General features: G+C 37.9%; 5 protein-coding genes across 9 annotated transcripts in view; 2 read left to right on the top strand and 3 right to left on the bottom strand.

Annotated features, from left to right (window-relative positions):
- The window catches only part of ncanb (neurocan b), a 245,880-nt gene extending 240,019 nt beyond the window's left edge, over nt 1-5,861 (bottom strand). The window contains exons 1-3 of the mRNA XM_042483584.2: nt 5,782-5,861; nt 5,535-5,619; nt 5,074-5,202 (exon numbers count right to left, since the gene is read on the bottom strand). Of these exons, the coding sequence (XP_042339518.2) occupies nt 5,074-5,202; nt 5,535-5,577 (172 nt within the window). The 5' untranslated portion in view covers nt 5,578-5,619; nt 5,782-5,861. The remainder of the gene's footprint in view (nt 1-5,073; nt 5,203-5,534; nt 5,620-5,781) is intronic.
- nr2c2ap (nuclear receptor 2C2-associated protein) lies at nt 5,808-8,989 on the top strand. Of its 2 annotated transcripts, XM_042482345.2 has the most exons (5): nt 5,808-5,980; nt 6,229-6,319; nt 7,377-7,482; nt 7,603-7,670; nt 8,506-8,989. In XM_042482345.2, exons 1-5 carry the CDS (start codon nt 5,943-5,945, stop codon nt 8,626-8,628), a joined length of 426 nt encoding a protein of 141 aa, XP_042338279.1. In that variant the 5' UTR covers nt 5,808-5,942; the 3' UTR covers nt 8,629-8,989. The 2 variants fall into 2 exon arrangements, with proteins under 2 accessions (XP_042338279.1, XP_087934018.1); XM_088077892.1 differs by having other exon boundaries at nt 7,603-8,989.
- On the bottom strand, nt 8,950-12,817 carry rfxank (regulatory factor X-associated ankyrin-containing protein). 2 transcript variants are annotated; one of them, XM_088077891.1, is made up of 9 exons: nt 12,649-12,817; nt 11,999-12,103; nt 11,707-11,820; nt 10,928-10,993; nt 10,749-10,849; nt 10,047-10,172; nt 9,842-9,908; nt 9,679-9,759; nt 8,950-9,337 (listed from the first exon to the last, which is right to left on the bottom strand). In XM_088077891.1, exons 2-9 carry the CDS (start codon nt 12,096-12,098, stop codon nt 9,285-9,287), a joined length of 708 nt encoding a protein of 235 aa, XP_087934017.1. In that variant the 5' UTR covers nt 12,099-12,103; nt 12,649-12,817; the 3' UTR covers nt 8,950-9,284. The 2 variants fall into 2 exon arrangements, with proteins under 2 accessions (XP_087934017.1, XP_042338273.1); XM_042482339.2 differs by lacking the exon at nt 12,649-12,817 and adding an exon at nt 12,206-12,408.
- borcs8 (BLOC-1 related complex subunit 8) lies at nt 12,424-18,169 on the top strand. Of its 3 annotated transcripts, none has more exons than XM_088077893.1 (6): nt 12,424-12,612; nt 12,831-12,943; nt 14,151-14,215; nt 14,304-14,411; nt 15,372-15,436; nt 17,285-18,169. In XM_088077893.1, the coding sequence occupies exons 1-5, from the start codon at nt 12,576-12,578 to the stop codon at nt 15,412-15,414; spliced, it is 366 nt and encodes a 121-aa protein (XP_087934019.1). In that variant the 5' UTR covers nt 12,424-12,575; the 3' UTR covers nt 15,415-15,436; nt 17,285-18,169. The 3 variants fall into 3 exon arrangements, with proteins under 3 accessions (XP_087934019.1, XP_042338289.1, XP_042338297.1); XM_042482355.2 differs by having other exon boundaries at nt 15,345-15,436; XM_042482363.2 differs by lacking the exon at nt 15,372-15,436.
- tmem221 (transmembrane protein 221) lies at nt 15,581-21,040 on the bottom strand. Its single transcript, XM_042482366.2, has 3 exons — nt 20,694-21,040; nt 17,911-17,996; nt 15,581-16,662 (listed from the first exon to the last, which is right to left on the bottom strand). The coding sequence occupies exons 1-3, from the start codon at nt 20,993-20,995 to the stop codon at nt 16,124-16,126; spliced, it is 927 nt and encodes a 308-aa protein (XP_042338300.2). The 5' UTR covers nt 20,996-21,040; the 3' UTR covers nt 15,581-16,123.
- Nucleotides 21,041-26,940: the final 5,900 nt, after the last annotated feature.

Below are 26,940 nucleotides of genomic sequence, written 5' to 3'. Positions count from 1 at the left end.
ATCTAGAGATTAGAAGTCTGGCCAGTTTTTTTTCCATGTGATGTGTGTAGTTTTAGCAAAAACACGATGAAAATTGTCTTTTTAGGATCATATTTAGGTACCACCACCTTTTACTACATTTTCACTGTCTATATCTGTCACAGACATGAAAAAAATATATATTTTTACCTCTTCCTGTTTCTGTTTAAAAATAAAAGTCCTCTGACAGCATTTTTTTTGGACAGACTTGTTTTAATTGTTAACACACGGCTTTTTATTGTAAAGTATTTGCAGGACTGTGTTGTCGACAGTGCAGTGGCTTGCACGGCTTCACAAATTAATGGAGCACAAGCTTTTAAATGTGGTGATATTAAAAGCTGGTATCTGAACATGTCAGTTTCAAAAGCAAGCAGTGGGCATGAATTGATGGGGCTGCAGGGATTACGTTGTAGCATTGCAGCCAGTGCTGCTGGCTGCTGCACTCTCACTCAATACTGGAACTGAATACTCAGTTTGTTGTTCCCATTAGTCACTTAGACATGAAAACACGGGGAAAACAGGGTCCAGGTTGGAAAATACTGAAGTCAACTTTAAGCTTCAACACAACACCAGTGACTAAACGTAGTATTTCGCACCAGCTGACTCCCCATCGCCCCAGAATGTTTAATCTTTCTAGGCAAACTTCTCTTTCATCAAACTAAACTTCAAAAAAGTTTAATAAAGTCACAGAGCCTGTTTGTCATATGGATCAAAAGGGGACAGCTTGATGTGCTGTAGTGCTGCCCCTGAGCCCAAAAGCTGTGTCCCTCTGCTGACAGCAGCGCAAAGCATTAATCATCCAACTCATTAAGACAATCTGCACAAGTGCCCACAGCTCATAAACTCTGGAATAGACCATGGTGACTGTTTTACCTCCTGAAGCATCTGCTTATTTATTTCTCAATACAGCCAACACACCCATATTCCCATTTCAAATGACAAGGAGCTGTGGCTGTTTATCTCCTCTTCATTCAGATATTGTTTCTCTTCAGGTATCTGTGAATAATAAAGAAAATCTTGATTTTCAATAACTTTGGTAAGTAAGGAATTGCACCGAAATTGCAGGAAAGAAATCGATTCTTAACAGTGATGCACTTCTCTCGATAAGAACACACTATTATTATGAATAAAAATGAAAGACGTATCTGTCAGGAGTGACGCTGATTCTGTTGCCAAGGCTAGAGAGGATTACTGTAGGTAAACTGTAGGTAGCGTAGCTTAAATGCTCATCATTTCCATTACATAAAACAGAAATATGTATGTGCAAGGCTTTGTTGTTGGTGCTGAATGAGCCAAGAAATCTCCCACACAAAAAGACAGCTCAAACAATAGTACGTTCCAAGGTCCCCAGTTAAATAGACAGACATTTCCGATGCTTCTCACACTGCTCCTGATCCAGGTACAATGTGCATACTTTTCAATGATACAATATTTGGTCACAATGAGGCTGTGAAAAGATTTCCTGCTCACACGGACAGCCTCGTGTTCTCCCAAGGCCCCATCAAAGAGACCACTATATACATTTTAATGTACTATTATACCGTTTATCAATTGGTAGAGGCTTTTTGTAATTACTCAGAGTGAGAAAATGCACTGGAGAAACTTTAACAAAGACTTTTAAGAAATACTGTGTAAGGTTAAGAGGTTTCATGTAAAAAGTTGGAGGAATCATCTAAAAATAAGCAAAGTTCTTTTCTTAAGAGTGGTGAGAAATCAGATTTGAACAAACTTGGACTTGATAGCCTGAAGGTTACTTGTGCAACTTAAGTTGCCATGGTGATGCGTGCAGCGTGAAAAGTGAGTCCCTGCAGTGAGACCAAAAAGCCAGCCCGAAGTTAGTTTTCTCGCCGCTAATCCGGCCTCATGGGGCATAACCCAGAAACAGAGGTGACAAAAAGTCAGAGCAGCAGCCGTGGTGAAAAAAGTGACGGCCGAGGGAACATGAGGATTTAAAGCGTATCAGTGACAGAGGTGGAGATAATCCTCTAACAAGCTCAGTGAGGAAGAAAGGACAGAGGTTGACCATGAGATGCTGGAGCGGAGATGTAAACAACAGCAGCTGTTACCTAGAGACAACAAATATAATCAGTAGATACTTTGGTAGCATGTCATCAACTGACACCAATAAAGAGCCTCCTTTGAGCCCATCTTGGCCCAAGTTAAAGAAACAGTTTGACACTTTGTGAATTACAGTATGTTCACTTACTTTCTCTCGGTGAGTTAGATGAGAAGATCAACATCACTGTCATGTCTGTGCGTTAAATACAGAGCTGCAGCCAGGAGTCAGTTAGCTTAGCAACGGGTGGCAACATCTAGCCTGACTTAAGGCCCAGGCACAGTAATCTGACATCAGAGGACTAACGGCAGCGAAAGCCGCCTCACCGTGTCTGTGTCTCTGACAAAATGTTGCATATGAGCACGTCACGTAGACTACAGCCACCGGCCAATAAGCACGTATGTTTTGCGCCCGCATCAAAGGAAACACCCCCATACCAGCAGACGGCGGGAGTCTGTAAGTCATTCAAATAGGGAAACGTGACATTAGCCAGTTATCACATTATTAACACAGTCGAAATTTAAAATAACAAAACACCGGTGAACAAAAACAAACCATGACGAAACATTTTAGCTCAACAGCTAAAGAAAAACGCTCCTACCTCACATCACAAGTTTGTTTCAACCTCACTTCCTCTGGATTTTAGCCTTTTTTTTTTTTACTTTCCTTAATTCCATGTCTCATCGTGTGCTGATTTCATTCACCAGCACGCTGCGCACTTGCCGTGCTCGCGCCAGACGCACCAGTGTGAAACTCAAATACTGCCACTGACATACTGATGCATCCCTCTTTTACAGTTTCCCTGCCTAAAACCAGGAAATGAGAGAACATATTTGCACTCCAAGTTGCCAACAAGCAGCTAAATGAGGCTGCTGATATTTAATTGCATATACTTACAAGGTACAAGGTAGATTTATTATTATTATTTTTATCATTTTTCAAACATAGTTTGAAAACTCATTTTTATTAAAAAATGAAATTAAGATGACTTTTTTTTTTTTTGATTTACCTTACTTACTTTATTTCGAACATATAAAAATAATGATAATAAATAAAATACTATGCACAAAAACAAAAATAATAGTGAAAGTATACAACGGATTTGTAATAAATTCACATTTCATGTCCAAAAAAGGAGAAGCAAAATGCTTGTCTAGTCCTAACCTTGTTTCATTCTCACCGATTAATACACAATCATAAATCACAACAAATAAGGCTTTACAGCTTGTTGCGGTGGCAACGTTAACTCATGCTATCCTGCTGTAGTTCATTTATAACATAACTTTAGCATTTTATTCATGGCGATTCCATTTAAGCTTGAAAAATAATAAAAGTGGTGTTCATCTGTGACGATTATCTTGCTGAATAAAACATTTAGGTGTCATAAACGTTTGCAACAGAGCATTTTTTTGCAATAACCCCAAATCCAATGCAGAAATTCCACAGGTTTTTTGACAAGGAAACCAGGCCGATGCCAACCTCCACACCAGCCTACACAAAAAAACGTCATCTCCGCAGCACAAAAAAGAGCCAACACTGGTTCTGAATGCAAATGCTGGCTCTGCTTGCGGCCCAACTTGGCCTCATTAGCACCCCACATGGGTAAAACACACTTGGGACCTTTATGGATCCAGCAGACAACATTTCATGGTCCCTCCATGCCAGCTCATCATTCACCCGTGTGAGGCCCACATGGAAATGTTGGCCAGGTAGGGGTCCAAAATGGCGACAGGCCAGAATCTGAGCACCTGGCAAATTAATTGTTGAGGCAGCATTTCTGATTAACAGCTCCACACACCTCCCAACAATATACATTCACAGATACGGCACAAACATTACAGCAGCTTTAAATCACGATTTACACTCCACCTGACTCAACAGGGGAACCGTAAAACCAAACCTGCGGCGTGATCCACCGCTGTAAGGTAAAGGCTCACAAAGTCAAAGTGTGTGTGAGTGGTGCTGATTGTGGAGGGGGTACACTCCAGTCATTCCCCGCCCCTGCGCAATTTCCACGGAGGCTGGGTTTCATCAGGTTTTGTATTTCAGACCTATTGATTATCTGCAGTGAGGGGGGCACTGTGACAAAACCTCAGCAGGAGCTCTCCATCTGCAATAAGCCACGTGCCAAACACACAAGCTCTCTGCCCCTCACACACACACGCACGCACACACGCACACACACACACACACACGCACGCACACGCACACACACACACACACACACACACACGTTTGTTCTGCTGTGCTACTGCTCCCCTGCTTATGAAAGACATAAATATACTGAGGGACTGTTCTTTATTTATGAGCGTGTCGGGGTGGCTAGAATGTGACTTCATTTTGTATGTTTTTTGGGGGGTTTTTGTTTGACCCTCCAAGAACCTAAAAATATTTTTTTCTTGAGCCTCCCTGAGTGACTGTCGGAAAATGCATGACCACGGCTCCACCATAAATTAGTTATTTGATTTCAAAAACGAACCCTTTGATGTATAAACTTAAAACTTGAAGATGAAATCCTGGAGTTGAAAAAAGCTTCAATGTTTTTTTGCACTCTTGTCATGAATGTTGGTTAGTTCATGCAAACTGTTCTTTTTTTTTTGCAATTTGAAATAAAACATGTAGAATAAAGTGATTTTGATGACATTTCACTATTTTAAACTCATATCTGGTTGTTTTTATATGATGGATGCTGAAATTTCCGACTTCCAAGCGTTCCAGGTGAACAACAAAACGTAAAGAAAAAACATGACAGACAGCTACGAACTGGTGTTTCTGCGGCTAGTCTATGGACTATTGCACCATCAGCGGGGCCGCCTCCTTGCACATACGAGCGAAACAGGAAAAACTACGCTTAAGGTAACAGATGCCGTCGTGTTACAGCATTTTATATTCCCAATAACACTTGCAACATATTTTGACAACAATTTATATGCAAAACAGGTTTTACTATATAATAGTAGATGTATTATGTTAATAAAATACATTAGTTGATTTCTTACCATTTACAATTTGCGCCTCCATGGATACTGCCATTGTTGTGTTACGTGAACGCTGAAGTTCACAAGTAGAAACGAACAACGGCTTCGAGTGGCGGTCCATTGTACTTTTTCCAGTAGGAGGTCGGAAGTCTGGAACAGAGCATCATTTTTGAGTTTTATTACTCATTCCTCAATGAATAAGCCTACAAAAACAGGTATTTTAAGTTGCATGCCATTCCCCTGAGAAAAAAAAAAACTATTTGATATGCCTCCCCCTTTTTTTGCACAGCCCCCTCTCCCCTCACAAATAACTAACAGTCCCTTACTAATAAAGCTCATGCTGGCATTGGCTCTTTTATGGGATTATCTAATCTGCTGTGAATCAACAAAGTCATTCGCAGCTTTATCTCAACACACATTTAAAGATGCTTCCTCCATGATGTTTTTTTGGAAGCTTCCAATCGGTTAGCAGATCAATTCACCTTTTGTGAGGCGCACATGTGTCTGTAGTCCTCTCTTCCTCATCGATTCTTATCTCCATGACCTTTGCGTCTCGTGCAGATATCACTGCAGGTGTAAACAACACGGAAAAAACAGCACGTGGCGTTTTAGTGGCCAGACTTTTGGGCACACAGATTAGAAAGAGTCGAATTAACTTTAATGTTTTATGCTCTTAATTATTCATTTTGAGCCGTCGGTGAATTTAGATGGAGATGAACGGATGTTTACCTTCAGTTTTTGGGAGCAACGCCGACATTTATTTTCCGGACGGAACGCGACCCCCATCTTGTGGCGGGAGGAGGAACTGCCACCGACTGACGTCACTGTCGCAAAAAAAGCACAGAGTAGCCGCTTTGCTTTACGGCAGTTTGAACTAAAAACATTTCGACATGACATCTTCGTTAATTTGCAGCGAAACTCAAAGCAGGTAAATAAAAACAGCAAGTGAGTGGATTTTATTCATTGAAACAAAGTTAAAGAACTTACCTGTCAAGTTTTAGCGGCTGTTTCTTGTTTACTACAATACAAAAACGACTCGTGGATGACACACGCTCTGCTCCGTGTCAGCCTCCTGTTAGCTAGTGGACGTGTAAACTGGATTTAAACTGGCTGTTAACTGGGTTTAAACTGGCTGTTAACTGGGTTTAAACTGGGACTTTCTTACTCCCGTTTCAGGGTGAGTTCAGTCCTGAACAGAGACGTGAAGCAGTATGGGAAAAAGTACATGTTTGACCGCAATGAGGAGACGTGCTGGAACTCGGATCAGGTAAAACTGCAGCTCCATGTGGCATACTTATAGTATATAGTATGTACTGTATACTAACTGTCGTAGTATTCTTATTTTTGCACTTAATATACATGAAACCGGCATACTTAGTAGTTTTATACTAACGGGAAATTATATTGCTTAAACTGTGGTTTTTGAATGCCACTGTAACTTACACAGTTTATACTTAACCCTTTGAAACCTGAACTTTCTTGATTTATTTATTTATTTATTTATTTATTTATTTATTTATTAAAAAAAAAAAAAAAAAGGAAAAATGCAATGAGCAAGATATAAGTTAACAAGATATAACCCCAAAAAATAAGCAAAATATATTAAAAATAAATAAATAAATTAGGTCTACAAGAAAATTAACTAAATAAAAAAATGGAAAATACCTGAAAAAGTGCTACAAATAAAATAAATTAGTGTATGTATATATATATATATATATATATATATATATGTATATGTTACATCATTTTAAAGTAGTAATTATAATAGTTATTTAGTTTCCTGATATTTTTCACTATTTTTTATCATTTTGTAATGATTCTCTCCCCTTCTCTCTCCCGCTCACTCTTTTGGCTAATTTTCAGACCATTTTCTTGCCAGCTTTTATTAATTTCTTGCAATTTGCAGGATATTTTTGGCCAGTTTAAAAAAAAAAAACTGAGTCAGTGTCCTTGTATGTATGTGTACACACTTGTTTGGTCAATAAGCTGATCGTAATTGCGATTTAGTTTTCTTGGGATGTTCCTGAATCTGTTTCGCCACATTTTTTTTTATTATTTACAGCTTTGAGCGGCTCCTTTTATGCATTACATTGTGGGAGATTAGTGTACGTCAACAGCACACTCACAAACAGCCTTTTTTTAGTGTACTTACTGACTGATAAACATATATTTAGACATTTTTTTACCATGTAAACACACCATGCATTTCAAAACCTTCTCACTATTCGTTTGCAGCATGGAAAAATGATACGTACTCAGAAACTCCCTGAATGATAAACTTAACATATCATAGTCAGTCATCAGCACCATGTCTTTGGCAGGGTGAATGTCAGTGGGTGTCTCTGGAGTTTCCCCAGTCAGTCAAAGTGTCAGAGTTGAAGGTCCAGTTCCAGGGAGGCTTCTCAGCAAAAACATGCAGACTAGACGGTAAAACTCAGATATTACATTTTCAACTTCTAGCCTTTTTGTAAATTATTTCCTGTTGTCATTATCTGTCTTTTTATTTAAGTGATGAGGTGAATCATTTTCTACTTGTGCTTCCTGCAGGTTGTTCAAAAGATGGAGCTTTTACAGAGATCAGCCATTTTTACCCAGAGGACAACAGCTCTCTTCAGATATCCTTCAGTGTTACTGTGCAGCATCTGACTGATAACCATGTATTTTTTTTTAATGCAATGCCACATAGGGGAGCGTCATTTTCTTTTGTCTACAACACAACATTAATCACAAGTAATAACAGTAGCTATAAATGTGACTTAACTCTTCATTCAACTGTATTAATTATAATTACAACAAATAATGAGAGCCATAAATAATCTTAAACGGGGGGTTGACAGTCACCAGGTGTTTACAGGTGTGTTTTTTTTTTTTTATTATTTACTTGGTTATTTGATATGTATTTCTTTCCTAGTATATGTTCATTTTTTCTGTAAATAATAATGAAAAATAGATATTTATATTAAGTATGTGGGTGTATGTATATATTGAATTAATTTCAGTATAGGTTTAAATGAACAAGGAAACTGGTTAATTAAAATTCAATGACTTATGGAGAAGGGGTGGGATTAAATAAGTTCTTTTCGATCCTTTTCAAATATGTAAACTAAGTCATCATGTGTTTGACCATTACGGTTGCTTATATTACTTTTTTATATAATAATTTCTGTTTCCTTTATTACATGTTCGAAATAAATCAAAACGTAATCAGATCAAAACTACTGTATCAGACAGTTACATAATACTAAATGTAATTCTGCTATAATACATTAAATTCAGCCTGTCAGGCAACACCAGGTTTATTACGGCAGCTGAAGCTCTACCTGTCACTCTACCAACACTATGAACACAGCGTGCTTCCTGTTAGCGTTCTTGATGGTTTTATAATAAGCATCAGACAATATTTTCCTGAACATGTTTTGCATCTTATCTTGTTCTTAACTCCACACCCACAGCTTTCCCATACAGGAGGCCCCTGCAGTGGACAAAGTAAAAATAATGTTTGAGAATAGTGCCGACTTTTTTGGGAGAATAACTGTTTATTCCTTGGACGTCCTGGGGGAGAAAAACTTGTGACCTTTTTTTTTTAAATTCTCTCGTGAGAGAGGAAGTGACTCCTGAGCTCAGGACGCAGTTCGGTGTGGTGGCACTTGGGAAACATGTCATCTGTTCCCTCACCTCTCGAGCTGATGTGACTGTGGCCTTTTTTGGTATGGACGCTTTCAGGGATACGCCAAACCACCTCACTCTTCGTTACTCACGAGGCTTAGTGCGGACTCTAATCGAGTTTTTATTGCAAATTTAATGGGTTTGTTGTGATTATAAAAGCACTTGTAATCACACTACATGTTTACGTTGTGCCTATAAGTTGAAGCACCATTCCAGTGGAACACACAGTATGAAAATATTGTTTTTTTATTAAAAGTTGTTTACAATCCTTTTTGTGCTGTCTTTCTCTCAAACAAAATAATTCTGCTGCACAGCGTAGCATTTTAGTCCTTGTTTGTACAAAGTTTCTGCACATTGTGATACAACGTACACATCAGTGAAATAAACCATTTCTAAAATAACAGAAGTACTTTTACTCAGTGTAAATGTCTCTGCCTGTGTACCTATCTGTTACCATGACTTGCTGTTGTTACACGGGTCTTTGTCATTATACTACCAGTGATGGCTGGTTGTAGATCTGGCATCCTCAGAAGGTTATTTCCAGTTATTTGTTCTAACTAGTGTCATGTTGGTGGCTTGTAGAGCTTCAGGATATGGTCCTCTAACACTTTCTGAACTGTGGAAAAAAAAAGAAATGAAAATGTAAGATCAGCAAGAGATATTTTACATTAAATAGATAGTTCACATTTTTTTTAAGTTTGTTTGTTTTTCTAAGATCCCCATTAGCTTTTGCAATAAACAGTAGCTACTCTTCCCGGAGTCTCCGTTATTTTCATCAGCAATATTTCATGAACTAGATTTCATAAATACGCATCCATATTATTCATACTCACAATACGACTAAACACATTACACCATTACCCCATACAACCCAACTTCAAAAAATCTAAATTATCCCTGTAACATGCTGTGAAAAGAAAAGGTATTTGTAAGGAATCAAAAAAAAACAATACATACTCTTTTTGTGTCCCAGGGCAACAGCTAAGGCCATCGGACTGTACCCAGAGTCCGATTCGATGGTCATGTCGGCCCCTTTGGCTTAAAGAGAGTATAGTATGTTTAATTAGAAAGCATTCAAACTGGATGAATCAAAACTTAACATGATAGAAATGTAATGTACCCAAGAGTGCCTCCACACATTTGATGTGGTTCCCTCGGACAGCGTAAAGAAGAGGAGTCCCACCATTCTAGGAAGAACAAAAATACAAAAATGTCATTAAAAAATGTGACTTTTTCAAACATCTTAATGTGTGTTTGCTTGTCATAACTAGTGCATTTTATGTGTTTGTGATGACATGTCAGATATAAAAAAAGTCATGATGTACCCAGTCATATGTGTCAATGTCTACTCCGTGTCTGAGAAGAGACTCGACGATGTCCACGTAACCTCCAGAGCTGGCCAGAGTCAGGGCACTCTCTCGCTCTCTTGCAATTGTTTTGGGGTCCGCGCCCTAAAACAAAAAATATACATATATATAAATAAATGACAGTGAGATTGTGCATTTTCTCTTAATCCCTTGAAACTAGATTGACATCACTTTTCTTGTCCTGCGTTTGGCCATCTTTCACAAGTAATTAAAGCTTTATACCTAAGCAATGTGGTTTGATTTCTTCTCTGATAACATGGAAAAAAGGCAATGAGCAATTTGGGAGGAAATGTCTTAAAAATTACAAGATTTTGTAGATTTAGATTTTTAAAAAAAAAAAAAAAAAAGCCAGGTAAAATACTTTAGAACTATATTATAAATTATCAAAATCAAATATTTAAACTGATGTTAAATAGTCATTCTTTTTTAAACACATTTGTCAGGTTGTCCCATGTTTGTTTTTTACTTCTTTTTTTTTGCTAATTTTCACATCATTTTTTATCTTTTTTATACTAGTTTGCTATGTTTTTGGTCATTTCTTCTTAAGTTGCTCATTATTTTCTCCCCATGTTTTTAAAAGAAACATATCCAGTTAACTCAGGTTTCAAGGGGTTAATGACATGTTCAAGTCTTTCTGGACAGCAGTCGCTTACTTCTAACCTTTTCCAGGAGAAAATCCACCACTGCTTTTTCCCCAAACGCTGCTGCCCACATGAGAGGCGTAAAGCCCCGTTCATCCTGTTTGCTGAGCAGTGAACTGTCTGCAAAAAAAGGAATCGATATTTTAACAATTCAACGGAAGGAAAATTTTGATTTCTGTTATGTGACAGATTCCTCACCTTTACTCAGGTGTGCAGCCACTTGTGAAACCTCGCCTTGAGCTGCCAATTGGTGTATGGACAGAGCTGAGGAAAATAATAACTTCATATCAGAGCTAAAAATAAAATTTATATCAATTCTGCCATATCTACATGACATACACAGGATTGAACTGCCATTTCCCCCAGACTTCCAATGTAACCACGCAAGTACACAAATAAAATAATAAAAATGTGAAAAAAGTAGGTAAGTACTAAATAAGGTATTATAAATGACACTTAATCAGAAATCAGAGACACTTAATTGATTCTCAGGGGAAATTATGGTTCATTACAGTCACTCTGATGCCAGCATAGAGTATTAAAGCAAGTAGAAATAAGTACAAATATATAAAAATAGAAAATAGGAATACAGTAAGAGTAAACAGTTAGCACATTATGTAACAATTTAAATATTTAAAATAAAGTATGTAAATGTGTAAAAATATAATTGTAAAAAATACAGTAGCAGACAATTAGCACTTACCTGTGAATATATAAATTATTATATGGATATTGTGCTGTGCGTGAAAAGTGTGTAAAATATAAAACATAATACAATGCAATGAATAAAACTAGTATGTAAGTTAAAAATATATATGAAGGAAAACACACAAGCAGAAACTTCAAGTGCAAATGGGAAGCGAGGGATTATTTCAGTTTTGCAGTGAATTATTATTTTGCCAATGGGATGAACACTGCGAATATAATAAATAGTTGTAAATAAATCGAAACACCAGAGCATATTTGCCAGTACTTACAGTCTAATGTTGCTGGGCGTACTGTAACCTCATTCCCACGCTGCCTGTTGGTCAGAGTGGCAGAGTGGTGAATGAACAAACCCTCTTCATCCACATCCCTGTTTTCTGGAGACACTGGATCAAGCAAATAAACAACAAACATGTGAGTGTAAGCAAAATATCCACTGCTTACTTGTTTATTTTAAGACTCCAAACATCGTGTGATAATAAAAACAAAGATAACACATTTCAAGAAAGTGATCACGGACAGGAAACTTATATTAAAAGATAAAAAATGAAAAGCCACAGATACCATTGGACCTCTCATCTCTGGACTCGGAAGGACAAACATTAGCGTTAGATGAGCGATTATTTTGGTTTTCTGCAACCTCTTCATCACCTCTGGCCTCCATGATCACTGCAACACAAAACAACACATCAACTGCTGAATAATGTGGTGCTGCGCTTCACAAAAAGTAGCCAAAACTAGTTTTTAAAGCAAATTGCATCGTCCACTCACCACATCCAGCCTCACAGTCTAATTTGCGCTAACTTCCTTTTGGCCAAACTGAAAGTAAATTAGTCGCGCGACGGGTCTCGCAGACCATCGAAGTAAACCGAGACACATAACTTAAAGCTCAGTTGATTAGCTATTTAATAAATCAACTATTTTATCAAAACAAATGAAGAAACGTTTGATTCAACCCGCGAAACGTATCACGGCGCTTGGTTGTCTTTTAAGGAAGAACCGATTTTTTAAACAGTCGATATTTCTGTCCGGGAATAATTTCGTGTGGCACATGACAACAAAAACACGGAAGAAGCGAGAATCAGCTGACACAGCTCGCACACACCTGCGCCGTTTCTGATTGTAACAACCAGCCAACACAATGGAGGACCAGGAGATGCAACTAAAAGTTAGGAGAGGTAAATATTAGCCAGATAAATCAGCAAACAACTTACCTCATCATTGCCTCTCAACGCAGCAGCTAAGCTAGTAGCTCTTAGCCGCTATGCTAAATCGATGCTAGTATCGTGTTTACATCCGCCTTTCATGCTGTTGGATGCTTTCCTCCGTTTTTATTTTATTTTCTAACACGTCTCGTGTATGCTCAGGATTTGTCTGTCCCCTTTTGACTCTACAGTGACGGATAAGTTCACGGAGAGCATGTACGTGCTGGCTAACGAGCCGTCAGTGGCTCTCTACAGACTGCAGGAGCACGTCAGACGGTCGCTGCCTGAACTGGTGCAACACAAGGTATCCAATGTGTGGCTTATTGTCGGAGAAATAAAATAAATGCAAACTGCTAGCAAATTTAAGGGAAAATAAATCGTAAAATTATTTTACATCGTATTGTTGTTATTTTCGTATCAGGAAACAAACAACTGTGAATGCCAAATGCCAAATAATGCACACATTGAACAGCAAAAACCTCACGACATCTGCTCCTTATTAGGGACTGTCCGTTATTTATCAGAGTAGGGGGTGGCTGGGGTGTGACTTAGCTTTTGTTTTTTGGTGTCCAATATCATGTTCCTCCTCGGAGATTTTTTCTCCCTTGAGTTTCCCTGACTGGGTGGGGAAAATCCATGACCATCTCTTCATCATAAATCATCATATTTCATATCTGCTTGCAATAATAAATGATGCAATGTTGGATATTTTTAAAAGAAACATGCTTCTCAAACCCAGTGGTGGATTTTTGTGGTTCTGAGGGTATTTAAAATACATTTTAAAAAATATGACCACTTAAAGTTCAATGTCTCTCCTCTTCGCCACATCAAAAATACCCCCTCACCAGTGCCTAAAAATAATTGCAGTGCCTTCGCCATTGTGCACCACATCTCCCCTTCATAAATAACCAACAGTCCCTTATTATTTCAACTTTATTTCAAGCATCAAAAGCTTTTGTGAAGAAGTGGAAGTTGTTATCCCAGGCTGTCTGCAGATACTTGAAATATATTGAATGCATTTTTAAAAATTAGACCTTTAAATAAATTAAATAGGCTTAAATCTGAATTTGTTTGGACTAAATTGTAACAAAAAATTTACCTAAATTAATTTTCTTTATTTCAAAATGAGTCAAACTCCACTGCATGAAAGCCATGATTTTTGATGTATGTTTTCTTTTTACTTTGCACTTATTGTTGGCAAACTGTAGATTAACTTAATTAACTTTAATAACCACAAAACCCACCTCAGCACTGACTACATATACACTACTTACCTGCAGTGGAAAAAATATTCTTAAATCTGCTTAATCATTTCCTTGACGGTCTTAAAAAGTATTTAATTTAAGTGTCCTGTAGACACCCTGCATTCACTTTAGGGAACAGCATTAGTCATGAAGAGCGTGTGTGTGGTTGCAGTTTTCAACAGCTCTGGACAGCAACCAGTGTGTTACATCGTTATACCCTTTGTCTTGAATATTTAGTGGTTGTATTTTCGGTCATTTCTCACACAGACAGACATGCAGAGCTGGGAGGAGCAGAGTCAAGGAGCCATTTACACAGTAGAGTATGCATGCAGGTGAGGAGAAGCACAGACCTACACATTTACAGAACCCGCTGTCATGTCATGACTGTTAACACTTTCATTGATTTGTTGGTTTTCGCAGCGCCGTGAAGAGCATGACGAACAGCAGCTTGTATTTCAAAAACATCGACGGCCTCCTCCGTCAAGCCATCAGCATGAAGGAACAGATTAGCAACTCTCAAGGACGCAGGTAGGAGGCAGCAGTGAACATGCTGACTTAGACATGGAGGTGTCCAGAATATAGGGAGGTGAAGTATGATAAACAGTCTTCAGATTGAAAAATTAAAAAATGTGCAAATTTAGGAGTGCATCAACATTTGTTGAGCAGTGAAGTTAGCTCTCGGTTGCCCGAACTCAACTCTTTCATAGGTGATACATTTCATTTTGTTTAAAGCTGCTTCAGAAATAATCCTTCCAACACTACGGTGCCTGGGGGTTTGAAAGATTGAGTGTGACAAAAATAATGTAAAGCATCTCTTCAAAACTCAGTGCCTTTATCTCTCAAGCATCAGGGTGATTTAAGGGTGTGTGCCAAATACCTTTGCCTGCATCAAGAATTGTTTCTTCAATCGTTTGACAGAGAGACAGTCATCATCGGAGGTGGTTTTCAAACAAATAATTCTCTTTCAAAACAAAATCTAGTCTTATTTATTAATGTCAGCCTTTGAAAAAGCCAGAAATAAAAGAATACTTCTTTTTCGGCCATGCCACCTATCCTTACAAAAGTGCCAAAGATGTACTTGTGGGTCATTGTACTTTCACATTTTCCAAAATCTTTTTAATCGACTTATTTGATACTAAAATGAGAGACATAAGTGACTCAATTTCTGGAGTTTTATGCCATTTGCATTTATTCTTTGCTCCTCATCAAACCTTTGTTCATTTATAACCTTTGTTTCCATTTGATTTATTTAATCCTTCATTTATAATCATTTGTATTGGTTAATATTTTGGCTTAGCAGCTAAGAGACCTTGTTTTTTGTCCTTTCTGTTTATTCCCCACAATAACTGCAAAATATTCTAATAATCTGAACTCTTTTTTGTAGTTAGTAGGAGCTTCATTTTTTCTGTTTTGTTTGTCTGTGCTTATTTTCTTTTGTTTCTCATTGATCCCTGCATGAAGCTTACATGATGTGAACCCCTCTCCCAGTCCCCTTGTCTCTGCTGTACATGCCCCTTCCACTTCCTCATGACCTCTGGACAGAGGTGTCCAAGGTTAGTAGTTCCTCCAGATATAATATAATCAAATTCAGGATGTATTTTTGACATATTGTATGAAATGTGCATTCAACCAACATTTAAACTTAACAGGTGTTTTTTTCTGAACATTATTTTAATGTCTTTTAGTTGTCAAAAAAAATCCTACTTTTAAATGGATATATATTTTCTAAAAAAAAGTAATTAATTTATGGTTGATATAAAATAATTTTGAACCACACACAACGAAATACATCTGAATATTATGCACAATTATTTGGCAAAAAGCCACCATATGCAGCGGAATAAAGTATTCACAGTATTACAATGAAAACTATACATACTGTATGCCAGACCGATACTTGGGCAACACTGGTGTGTGTGTGTGTGTGTGTGTGTGTGTGTGTGTGTGTGTGTGTGTGTAAAGAGATTCAAATCATGCTCATTCATACATAACACTATAAATTATACAAAATTTGTCTCCATTTGTTTTTCATAATAGTAAAAATGCTTCATAATCTGAACAGTTGAAATCAGTTGATAAAGGTGAAAACTTGGGTGTGTGTTTCAGTCCGAGTCTCATGTCGTTTGCAATCAGTCAGGCCGAACACGCTGAGTGTAAAAAGTCCAGTTCTACATGTTTGAGATGACACTTGTGTCATCAGTCCATCAGTGTCTTTAACCACGAGCTCAGCTACCTTTATGTCACACAAGGGTGGAGTCTTTTGCAGAAATCCCTGACTTGCGTGCAAGGACGCTCCTCATCTCATTGTTGACCCCGTTCCAGGGTTTCGTCTGAGCCTGCAGTAAACCGGATTCAGTAGACAGGGTCCTGTGCATTCGGGGACAACTGCCACCGCTGCTGTAGCCGTCTTTATCACTAGCATGGCCCTGGGAACCCGCGGCAGGGGAGTACTGCTGTTGCTGGTATTGTTGTTGTAACGGGTTGCCACATTGAGGGTAGGAGACCGGATGCTGGAGGTGAGACTGGCTGCGGTGCATGCGTGGTTTGTCCACGCCAATTTTGAGCTCGCAGTGTCGTGAGACGGGCGTGCTGCTGCTTCCGTGGTCGTTTCGGAAGAGGGTGTCGAGGTGGTCGGTGTGATAGCGCTTGGCAGTATGAGAAGCTTTGACCAGAGAGTGGATCACAACGACCAGAAGGATTAAGATCCCAGAGGAGAGTACGCAAGCGCTTGCAATGCCGGTCTCCACCTCAAATATGAGGAGCATAAAGATGGACATAGCTGCCAGGGAAGAGAGGAGGGCGTTAGAAAAACAGAATTTATACACACAGAAACACCAAATGACCAGTAAACTATCTCTCATCTTAGAGCTGAGTGATGTGGCTTAAAAAAAATATTGCGATATCTTTAGGCTATATCGTGATACATGATGTATGTCTCAACATTTTGAAATCTCCTCTGAACTACTGTAGATTACTAAAATACCAAATTATTAAGTGAACTTAAGTTGCAAAAAGTTAAAGTAGCTATTGTTGATATAAATTTTAATAAAGTGCTGTTTTAATAAAGTTAAATAAAATAATCTTACAATGAAGATTATGATTAAATACTACTAATGCTATGGTGCTCCATGGTCACAAAAACACGTGCTTTGCCTGCTCGGTCACTATCGCTCTGTTCATCTGCATTGAGTCATAACTTCAAACAAAAGACCTTAAAAGTTATTTTTTACTTCAGTCTGGGTTTCCTACTAATTTCCTAATTCCTCATTTATTTTTCATTTTCACATTACTTTTTCCACATCACAGCAATTTGATGCTTTACAAAAAACATATCATATTGTGTTGAAATGACAGATAAAAGCTGGCTATTCTTAGCTGACTTGTTCTATGTTTATCTCCAGGAAAAGGACCATGGACTCGGGCATGCTAAAGGAAGGGGGAGAAAAGCACAGTTCTGGGATGTGACGTGACTTCCTGAGCAGGCGGTGTTGCTTCTACAGCCCTTTGCTCTGCTGCGTCTTGATTGAGGCTGGAGTGGGGTCACAGGGGCGACACCTCCTCATCACAATGGAGTGACTGCCTCCAGTGACCCCCCCCAGTACAAGCCGCTCAGTGGAACAGAACGCCACAGCGCTGCCAGGTTCAGCATTAAAAACAGTTAAGTCATGGACGCCGCTCAAAGAATGCATTGTTCTCGTGGACTCGCTGGACGGACCAGAGAGAGAGCAGCCGTGCTGGGTTTGCATCTGCTGTTTAAAATCCACTGCACCGGCAATGTTTTGGACACTAGTTTTTAAGGTTTTTGTTAGTTTGTTGTTGAAGGCTACAGACTAAAAAGTACCCTGCGTGCAAATTATAACTTACATAAGTTAAGGACAAGTGTGTGCTAGAAGGCAACAACAGCTGCCCAGTTCTAAACTTCATTTCAGCTTTAAATATATAAAATGTTAAATGGGCAACATGATCTAAAACAGAAATCAAGAATCTTACAAAAAATAATAATAGTGTTTTTGTAATCTGTTCTTACCTGTTAAGTAGACAGAAACCCCCAGGCAGAACAGTCCGATTGCCACGTGTCGTACAGCTCTGCTATCCAAAAGGAACCAGTCTGTTCTGTGGAAACAAATGTCATATGTTCAGTATCATGGCTTACACTGCAAAATTGTCACTTTCTCATCAGTGCATGAATGAAGATGAATTTTGCAACAATTTCTATGTTGACTGTTTTCTTTTGTTTTGTTTTATCACAACTTTCTTTACTACATAATAAAACTATCTTGACTCTTTTTATAGTAAGTTTATGTCTCAGAACGACAAGTCCTAAACTGTTCGATTATTTCTAGGTATTTTGTAAAGCTCATTATTATTCACATTTTCTTGGAATGTCCCCTTTCAGTGGGGAGGTCCCGGGGTATGCTGTTGGGATTTGTAAACTGACGTGGGAAAGGGCCAGCTAGAGGCCGTGCGCTGGGTGCATAATGAGAGGAAGGCCATTGTTTAGACAGGATTCATAGGGGTTGAGAGGTGGGGGGCGGCCAACCGCACTGCAGCACGGGCCTCTGCACTTTTACACATAAGGAAGGCCCTTTTATACTTGTGAAACTTTGTTTTCTTTTAATGAAACTTAATGCAGCCGACTAGGATCTGCTGTGGTTTACCGAGAACAATTAAAGAAGATTGTGTGGGCATCAGAAGAAACACATAGCTAAAATGCTATTTTCCTCTTATAGCAACTGTGTGCACTGACTGTGTGACCAGAAAACATGTTTGTAGAATGCAATGCAGTTCTGTAGCCTTTTAATAATTACCTTTCTCAAAGCGTTATGTTTCTGAAAGGCATTGATTGAATTCAGGGGTTTTATTTGAGGCTCCACTCTGTGGTGGTTTTATTTTGCTGTGCCTTACATTGAAAGTTTGCTTATTTACATAAACAGGCAAACAAATCACAAACTTTAGCCTCAAAAATTAGAAATACTTGAATTAAAATCTCTCCGGCACCAATTTAAAAGGAAGTTTTCCCTTGGCAGGATTTATCACATAATAGCTGTATCAGATTGCAGTACATAACACAGGGGGAGGTTTTTTTCTTCCCCATCATTCATTGTAATTAAAGAAGTAGTTAAAGTGAAATTATCCAGCGTTTGCTTAACAGTTGCCACGGTGACCACAAGTGACACTTACAGAATAGGGGGACCACGGTTGGTTGGCACACTTTTGACTCTCTGCCCATTTCTCTGGCATAATTTATGTAAAAATATTCTAACCAACAGCAAATGACAAGTTAATGTCTCAGCTAGGAATCAATGAGTTTTAATGTACACAAACATTTTTTTTAATTAGATTATTTGTGATTAAAGTCATATTGTGCATTTGTGCCAACCAGCCCGTGCAAGGGGTTGGCTGGCACAAAGTTAAAATTTCATAAATGCAATAAAAAGAAGCTACCAATAGAAACAATATGAACATTTATTACAAACAAGTCCCAGAAGACATGATAATTTAATTAAATATCTGCCCACTTGTATAATCAAACACTATTTGGTGGTGGCTGTGGCTCAGGAGGCAGAGCAGAAGATTCGATCCCTGGATCCGTAGGTCCAGTTGTCCAAGTAAATTTGGGATAAAATACTTATACTTTTACAGCCACATTTGTCTCAACTTTGTGATGAAAATATGTTCACCAGGCAGCTATAATCACTCATTACAAACTTTCATATTGTTTTAACTTATTCAAAGTGTTTTTGAGTATCATAAAACTAGAATGTACCATAAAAATACAATGCATTATTGGTATTATTATCATTAGTAGTAGTAGGAGGAGGAGGAGGAGGAGTGTTATATCAAAATGTTGACATAGCTGATTTCTTGTATATTAACTAGAAGTACCAGTTTTCCAATATCTTAAAATAACACTTACATTAAGTCACCTAAAACTCTTCTTTTTCACTTTCCACAGCCTCCTACAAAACTGAAATGTTACCTTCACAGAAAAAGTTAGTGCCTCAAAGTCAAATGTTTAAAATAGGCCTAGTATGGGTGCAGGTAAAGAAAGGAAACATTTTCATGTTACATTTTCTTTCTATGACCTTAAAAGGATCTGAAAATATCCGTGTGCAAAAAGACCCCGTTCTCCCCTACTATCAATGCTAAGATGCAGTGTAACAGTAACATGCTTGCCAACATTAGCTAACAATTAGTCACTTAAGCTACTTCCCTGCTGGAAACAACAGCTAAAAAACAGCTTATGCTGGTAGGTTTTTTCAGTTGGTTTTAGCTGGTTGAAGATGGTCATAGATGGCCCTGACCCAGTTCTTGCTGGTCTTTGATGGATTAAGCTGTGCACTTTTATCTTTTTGCATAACATATGACAGTAGACTTCACTGACTTATGTCATTTGCTTTTCATATTTCCCCCTCATGATACTGTTATTTCCCCATACCTAAGGACATTCATTTATTTGTAGGTTTATACTAGACCACTTGAGTTAAGCAGGAGAGGATTTTTTTGTTTATAACTTAAGCTTTGTATTTGTAAGCGAAGCAGTTTGTCTTTTTTCTTTTAAAACTCAGTCTTACTGTAAATGTCGCTTTCTTGCATCGGTGGTGTTTTTGAGCTGCGTATTAATACTGTAATTAGATGTAAAGCGATTACAGGTGCGATTAAAGGTGAGCCAGCCTATCAGAGCTGACCGGAACTATCTTTTTCTCAACTTTACCAACAGCAGTTAAGTACAAGTGAGTGAAGCGGCGCACAGCAGGTGCTTGCTTTAAACTCAAAGTAGCAAAGGTGCGTTTCATGCAAGTTAAATACCTTTCAGTGTCCTGCTCTCCTCTGCAGACCTCAGTTGAGAAGTAGCTGTGGAGGAGACACACCACCACAGAGCTGAGCTGCAGGGTGAGGGACAGCGCGGACAGCACGGTGGACACAGGCAGCAGGACGGCCCAAATATGAGCCGGGATGATCGAGGCGGTGGACGGGGGAGACTCCTTCACTGCCGTCTGCTGAGACTGAAGCTGGAAAATCAAAATCACCGATAAAACTGACATAATGGCCGATAAAATCCCCAGTAGACACAGAACTATTAGAGACCGCTGGCTGTACTTGAGCGTCATCTTTATCGTGAGTTTCTCCAGAGAATAAAAAGTTCCCCCCTCTCCTTAAACACACTTCACCGGCGATCCTAAACTCAGCAAAACTGCGCTGGCATCGCAGTGTGAATAATTTTTCCTCAGTCCTTTTCAGGATGAATAGTTTCCTCCCCGGCGTGGATTTTTGCAGCAGTTTGCTTGTTGTGGTCGAGCGCCCTGCTGCTCAGTCTGAGCATGTGATGTGCTTTAAATCCCCAGATTAAAAACTTCGTAACAACAATGGACTTTTTTCTCTTGGATCCTCGAAAACAATGCGTGGACGCGCTCCTGGGAGAGGCAGAGCTCACTGAATACACACAAAACACCGAGGCAGGACAAAGGAGTTTAAAACAGTGCAGCCTCACTGCGAAGTTAATAAAGTTGCACCCAGTTATACACAGTTTTTAGATAATGTGTCAAAAAATATACTGAAAGCATTAACTTTTGGGGCCTAATCCAAAATAAAAACAGCCTTTAAATTACTAAAAACAAATGTCCTCATGGATTGAATGCCATATTTCATTGCATGTGTAAATAGATTAGCCCACTTCTTATGATTGGATGTATCCTCATAAAGTGATTAAAGGATTATGATAGCTCTCTTCAACAGGAAATGCTCACTTACTCACATTCATTTAATAAAATAAAGTAAAATCAAACATGCATCCAAGTCCAGAAATCTAAATGTTGCTCCTGTGCAAGAGACCATAGTAGGTGTGCATTACAGCCAACTTTTAAGGAATTTGAAGCAGCAGCGGCCACCTTAACTAACCCCTCTTCATTGTAGAATGGCCCTTTTATTCTTCATCCAGCTCCTGAGACTCTCTGAATCTAATTAACTTTTCACTAGTTGCTGTGGAAACATGCACACTTGAGCAGGGATGCACTTTTTTTTCATTGCACCCACTGATTTTTACAATAAACTACACTCAAGTTTGCTTTTATGTGCATATTGCAACCATATAAAAGAATAAGTTGCATGCTAAATATCAGCCTTTTTATCAAATAATTTGTATTTAATATGAACAAAATCCACTTATTTTACAATAAACAACGCTCACCTGTTCCTTTACTTTTATGTGCATATTGCAACCATGTAATAAAATCAGTTGCTTTTCCAGTGTCTGCCTCAATCCATATCATTTCTATTACCTTTATGTGTACCATTGCAGGACCGGAAACACCACTAGTCACTGTAGAAACATGCGCACTTTAGCAGGGATGCACTTTTTTCATTGCACCCACTAATTTTACACTAAAACAACACTCCCCTTAGCTTCTATATGTGCATTACAACAATGCAAAAAAATAAGTTGCATGTCCAGTATCTTCTTCATTTGACATAATCAATGTTTAATATTAACTTCATTCATTTATTTTACAATAAACAACACTCACCTAAACCATAACTTCTATGTGCATGTTGCAAACATGTAATGAAATAAGTTGCATGTTCTGTATCTGTTATTTCATATAATTAGTATCTTTAAATAAAATTAATTCAGATTTATATTAAACATTCACCTATACCTCTACTTTTATGTGCAAATTGCAACTAGTAAAATAAGATGCATGTCCAGAATCTGCCTTATTTCATATAATTAGTATTTAATATTAACCTCATGCACTTACTTTACAATAAACAACACCCACCTAAACCATAACTTCTATGTGCATGTTGCAAACAAGTTGCATGTTCTGTATCTGTTATTCCATGTAATTAGTATTTTAAAATAAAATTAATTCAGATTTATATTAAACATTTACCTATACCTCTACTTTTATGTGCAAACTGCAACCAGTAAAATAAAATGCATGTCCAGAATCTGCCTTATTTCATATAATTAGTATTTAATATTAACCTCATGCACTTATTTTACAATAAACAACACTCACCTATACCTTTACCTATATGTGCAGATTACAAACATGTAATAAAATAAATGACATGTCACCTATTTGCCTGAATTTATATAATTAATATTAACTTTTATATGTACCAGTGCCCCAAACACCACTAGTTGTTGTGGAAACATGTACACTTAAGCAGGGATGCACTTTTTTTCATTGCACCCAGACTTTACTACAAATAATATTCACCTTTGCCTCTGTGTGCATAGTACTAACATGGAGTAAAATAAATTGCATGTCCAGAATCTGCCTTAATTCGTATCATTAGTATTTAATATTAACTTCATATGCTGGACCGCAAACACCTTAACGTACCTAAAGTCTGTGGCTTGTGTTACAGAGGACTTATTGTTCTGTTAGAGGTTGGGGGGTTGGTGGAGGTGGAGGGGGGGTGTTGTAGTAAAGGTGTAGCCCTTATTCTGTTGAGATGTAGATAAGACTGCAGCTATAAAGGTACACAATGTGAACAATTGCTCTCGCACATGTATACTGACCATGGAGGCTATTTCTGAATTCGACAGCCTCACCACATGCTCTAAAAGGGCCACGGCTGATCTTGTCGAAAGCAGAAGTGAGAAGTTTCAGGAAAATGAAAAAAAAATGGACTTGATACGGAAAGTTCTCGAAGGCACCTTTATCTCTCTCTCTCTCTCTCTCTCTACTTCACCTCTCTTGCCTTATTAGTAATATTTAATAACTATGGTTGTGATTTGGGCCTGCAGTCTGTGGCTTGACACTGCATTTAGAAGAAATGTATGAAGACTTGCGTAAACAGCAAGCTAAGGAAAGATAGAGTGTAATTTCCCCTTAGTTGCAGGTGATTAACTCGCTGTATTTACAGATGGGGGTTGGCAATATTCTCTGTTGGACTGATTGAGCCCACGCAGATGAATCCTGGAGGGAAAGGCTGTGGCAGTCTGCAGGGATGTTGCTAACTATTGCATCAGATGCACAATTTGAGTTACCTCTTGGGGATCTCTGAGTGTGTGTTTGCACGTATGTATATATGTCTATGCGTTGATGTGTTTGTGTGTGTGTATGTGGGACAGAGAAACAGAGTTGTTGTCCACACTTCTACAGATGATCCGTGCTAATAAATTTGTCGCTCTATTATTTTTAGGAGTACATTGTGTCACCTCCCAAAAATAGTTAATAATGCAGCACATGCAGTGATTCAGTTATTACTTCTATATATATCTATCAAGCTGACAGCATGTCTGTTTTCCATTAGTGTCTTTGCTTTTGAGCATTTTATTCCTCCTTTTTTTCTGTCTGTCACACTGTTTACTTTCATCAGTGATACGCAGAGAAAACACAGAAATATTGTATATAGCAGGTGTATTCATGGTTAATTTGTGAGGGTTTTTTTAATAGTTGTTATGCACAGCAGGTGAACATAGTAGTGGTAATAACTTTTCAATATGATTCAGTCTAATACAGCAGCCTTGCCACAAATACACCTCAACCCCTATGACGCTTATGTTAATGTTTTTATCTATTTATTTATATTTTTAGGGGGATTTTTTGGCTTTTGTCGATACGTCAGCTTACGTGGAGGATGACATGTGTAGATAGATAGATAGATATTTCAAACATGTAAAACAGACAGAAAATATAAACAAAAATGATGATGAACCTATACTCAATGAATAAATTCAAATAAGCAACAAGAAATTGCATCTTACATGTTCGAAAAGGAGTAGGAGGAAGTATAAACTTGTAATTTCCTACCCCTTCTCACCTAATCAATTAACATATATACATACACTTACATATTTACACACACAGACTCACATACATACAAACACACACACACACACACACACACACACACACACACATATATGCATTCCACCAATCTACCCGTACAGTACACATACATGCATATATATTAAACATAATATGCGTGCATACATATGTGTATGCACCTGCACACAACCAAACACACACTACTGAACCTGTGGCCGCTGCAGCAGGGACATAGCCTTTGTACACTGGGTGCTCGTTCAGCCCGATGAGCTAATGGCCACTTCATATTTCTATATATTTTAAAGTTATCAGAGTTGCTGATTGGACTCTGGGGCTGTAACTTGTAGTTTTGTTTGAACATTTAAAGCCTATTGTTAGATGTTTCTGTAATTTTGTCAGACCCTCAGGGCTGCATGCACAGAGGTGGACTAAATTACAATTATATAGTTTCAGTTCACAGCCTTTGTTAGGCTTCAGTCTAATAACCAAGTTAAAGCGCAAGCATTTGGACTGATCTAATCAAAACAGCAAATTTAACCATGATTTAGGGGAGCGAGAACTGTGACCTGATTATCTACTGATGATACTAAAAGACCAATCATATAGATGTTTGACATCTAATTAATCTGAAGGGATTTGGTGAATTTACCAAAGGGCACTTCAGCAGAGTGAATGTCTGCCAATACCTGAGCCTTCCTCCTTTGGTTTAAAGACTGTGTCTGTTCACACATAAGGCCACTCTAATGTGACTTTTTTTTTATGAAGTGATTGATCAACATCAGCTTTGTTATGCTGCATTCAGAATCCTTTCACAAGCTTTTAAACCTCTGGAACCTGAGAAAATTGGTTTGATTTCTATGTTTTCCTTTTTAAAGATTATTTTTGGGGCTTTTATTGCCTTTTAATGGACAGGAGAGATTTAAGTGTGAAAGTGGGAGAGAGGGAGGGGGTGACATGTAGCAAAGGGTCGAGGCTAGAACCAAACCTGTGTCAAACATGAGAAGATTATTAGATATGATAAAAAAATCGGAAAATGTCCAGAAAAATATATTTCTGTTTTTTATGATTGTTTGATGTTTAAAATTATGTTGAATAAAAAATTCTTTTATTTTTTAAACATTTTCTTGAGGTCATTTACTTGTTTCTTTATTTTCTTTTCTTCTTTTTTAAAAATTTATTTTCAGGTCATTTAAAAAAAGAAATATATATATATATATATATATATATATATATATGCATGTATATATATATATGTATGTATATATAATTGTATTGTCTTGCTTTTTTTCAAATTTCTTGTTGTGTTTCTTTTTGCTTCCTTCCCATATTAAAAAAATAACAATAATAAAGGCACTCGGGTTGGTTTCAAAGTAAGTATGATGACAACTATGAAGTATTGATCCAGTGATCCATTATTGAACAGCACTTGATGTAAACCAATATCAAAATGGCTCAGACATTGGTGCTTTAAGAAATTAGATGCAACAGTTAGTTTAGTGTTGTTACTATGCTGCCATACAGACTATGTATCGCTGTTTAGGGGTCATACTATAAATACCTTACGAAATGTTTGTTAACCAGTGATCATGTCTCCTTGGCTCATGGCCTTTTTTATCTACAGAAACCACTCATTAAATTAAACACCATGACGTCTGAACTGATACATTTTTCAGTCATCACCACCTCTGCCTGTTTATGTTCCTCTTGAATTAGATATGGTTTTTAACACAACATGTGTTGATAATACCAAAGAAGAAATTGTACCACACGAGTATTTGAGTCTCACCACAATCCCTAATCATTGCTATGGGCTGATTTTAATTAAAATGTGTCAAAGTTTTATTAGGAAATCAACAATGCTGCCAGTCTGAGAAGTGTTGGTTTCCAAAATGTGGATCCGAAAAGGGTCCAAGGAAGCACTTTAAGTGCTGCTGGGAGATGTTTGCCTATAGTGGGCGTTCTGCCAGAGAGGGACTTCTGCCAAGGCAAACTTCTCCCATGTTTGCTTTAGATGATGCTCATTATATGAATAATGGTTTAATCTTCAGTCATAACATTACCAGCCAGTTATGTTTTCATTGCACATTTACATTTTTTTTCTCTTAATGCCTATATAAACCAGGGACACTCAACTTGCTGTGCCCGGGAGCCAGACCAGGAGACAATTAATAAACAAACATTAATAATAATTATCAGATGAAATTAATAAATGAAGCAAATCCAGTCGCAGCAGCCCCACAGACGTGAGGTGCACACGGGGGTGTTTTTGG

This window comes from Plectropomus leopardus, chromosome 5 (assembly GCF_026936395.1).
Source record: "Plectropomus leopardus strain MGB_pleo_1.0 chromosome 5, ASM2693639v1, whole genome shotgun sequence".
In the NCBI taxonomy this organism is placed as follows: Eukaryota; Metazoa; Chordata; class Actinopteri; order Perciformes; family Serranidae; genus Plectropomus; species Plectropomus leopardus.
This window is presented reverse-complemented; position numbering and strand designations above follow the sequence as displayed.

Excerpts from the sequence above, each read along its gene's own strand:
- nr2c2ap (XM_088077892.1), top strand. The coding sequence starts at position 5,943 with ATGACATCTTCGTTAATTTGCAGCGAAACTCAAAGCAG. Across the intron at positions 6,320-7,376 it reads CGTGCTGGAACTCGGATCAG|GGTGAATGTCAGTGGGTGTC; the intron begins GTAAAACTGCAG and ends TGTCTTTGGCAG. Across the intron at positions 7,483-7,602 it reads AAAAACATGCAGACTAGACG|GTTGTTCAAAAGATGGAGCT; the intron begins GTAAAACTCAGA and ends TGCTTCCTGCAG.
- rfxank (XM_088077891.1), bottom strand. The coding sequence starts at position 12,098 with ATGGAGGCCAGAGGTGATGAAGAGGTTGCAGAAAACCAAAATAATCGC. Across the intron at positions 11,821-11,998 it reads CAGAGATGAGAGGTCCAATG|TGTCTCCAGAAAACAGGGAT; the intron begins GTATCTGTGGCT and ends TGCTTGATCCAG. Across the intron at positions 10,994-11,706 it reads ACGCCCAGCAACATTAGACT|CTCTGTCCATACACCAATTG; the intron begins GTAAGTACTGGC and ends TATTTTCCTCAG.
- borcs8 (XM_042482355.2), top strand. The coding sequence starts at position 12,576 with ATGGAGGACCAGGAGATGCAACTAAAAGTTAGGAGAG. Across the intron at positions 14,216-14,303 it reads ACAGTAGAGTATGCATGCAG|CGCCGTGAAGAGCATGACGA; the intron begins GTGAGGAGAAGC and ends TGGTTTTCGCAG. Across the intron at positions 14,412-15,344 it reads AGCAACTCTCAAGGACGCAG|CTTACATGATGTGAACCCCT; the intron begins GTAGGAGGCAGC and ends CCCTGCATGAAG.
- tmem221 (XM_042482366.2), bottom strand. The coding sequence starts at position 20,995 with ATGACGCTCAAGTACAGCCAGCGGTCTCTAATAGTTCTGTGTCTACTG. Across the intron at positions 17,997-20,693 it reads GGAGAGCAGGACACTGAAAG|AACAGACTGGTTCCTTTTGG; the intron begins GTATTTAACTTG and ends TTGTTTCCACAG. Across the intron at positions 16,663-17,910 it reads GGTTTCTGTCTACTTAACAG|CTATGTCCATCTTTATGCTC; the intron begins GTAAGAACAGAT and ends CTTCCCTGGCAG.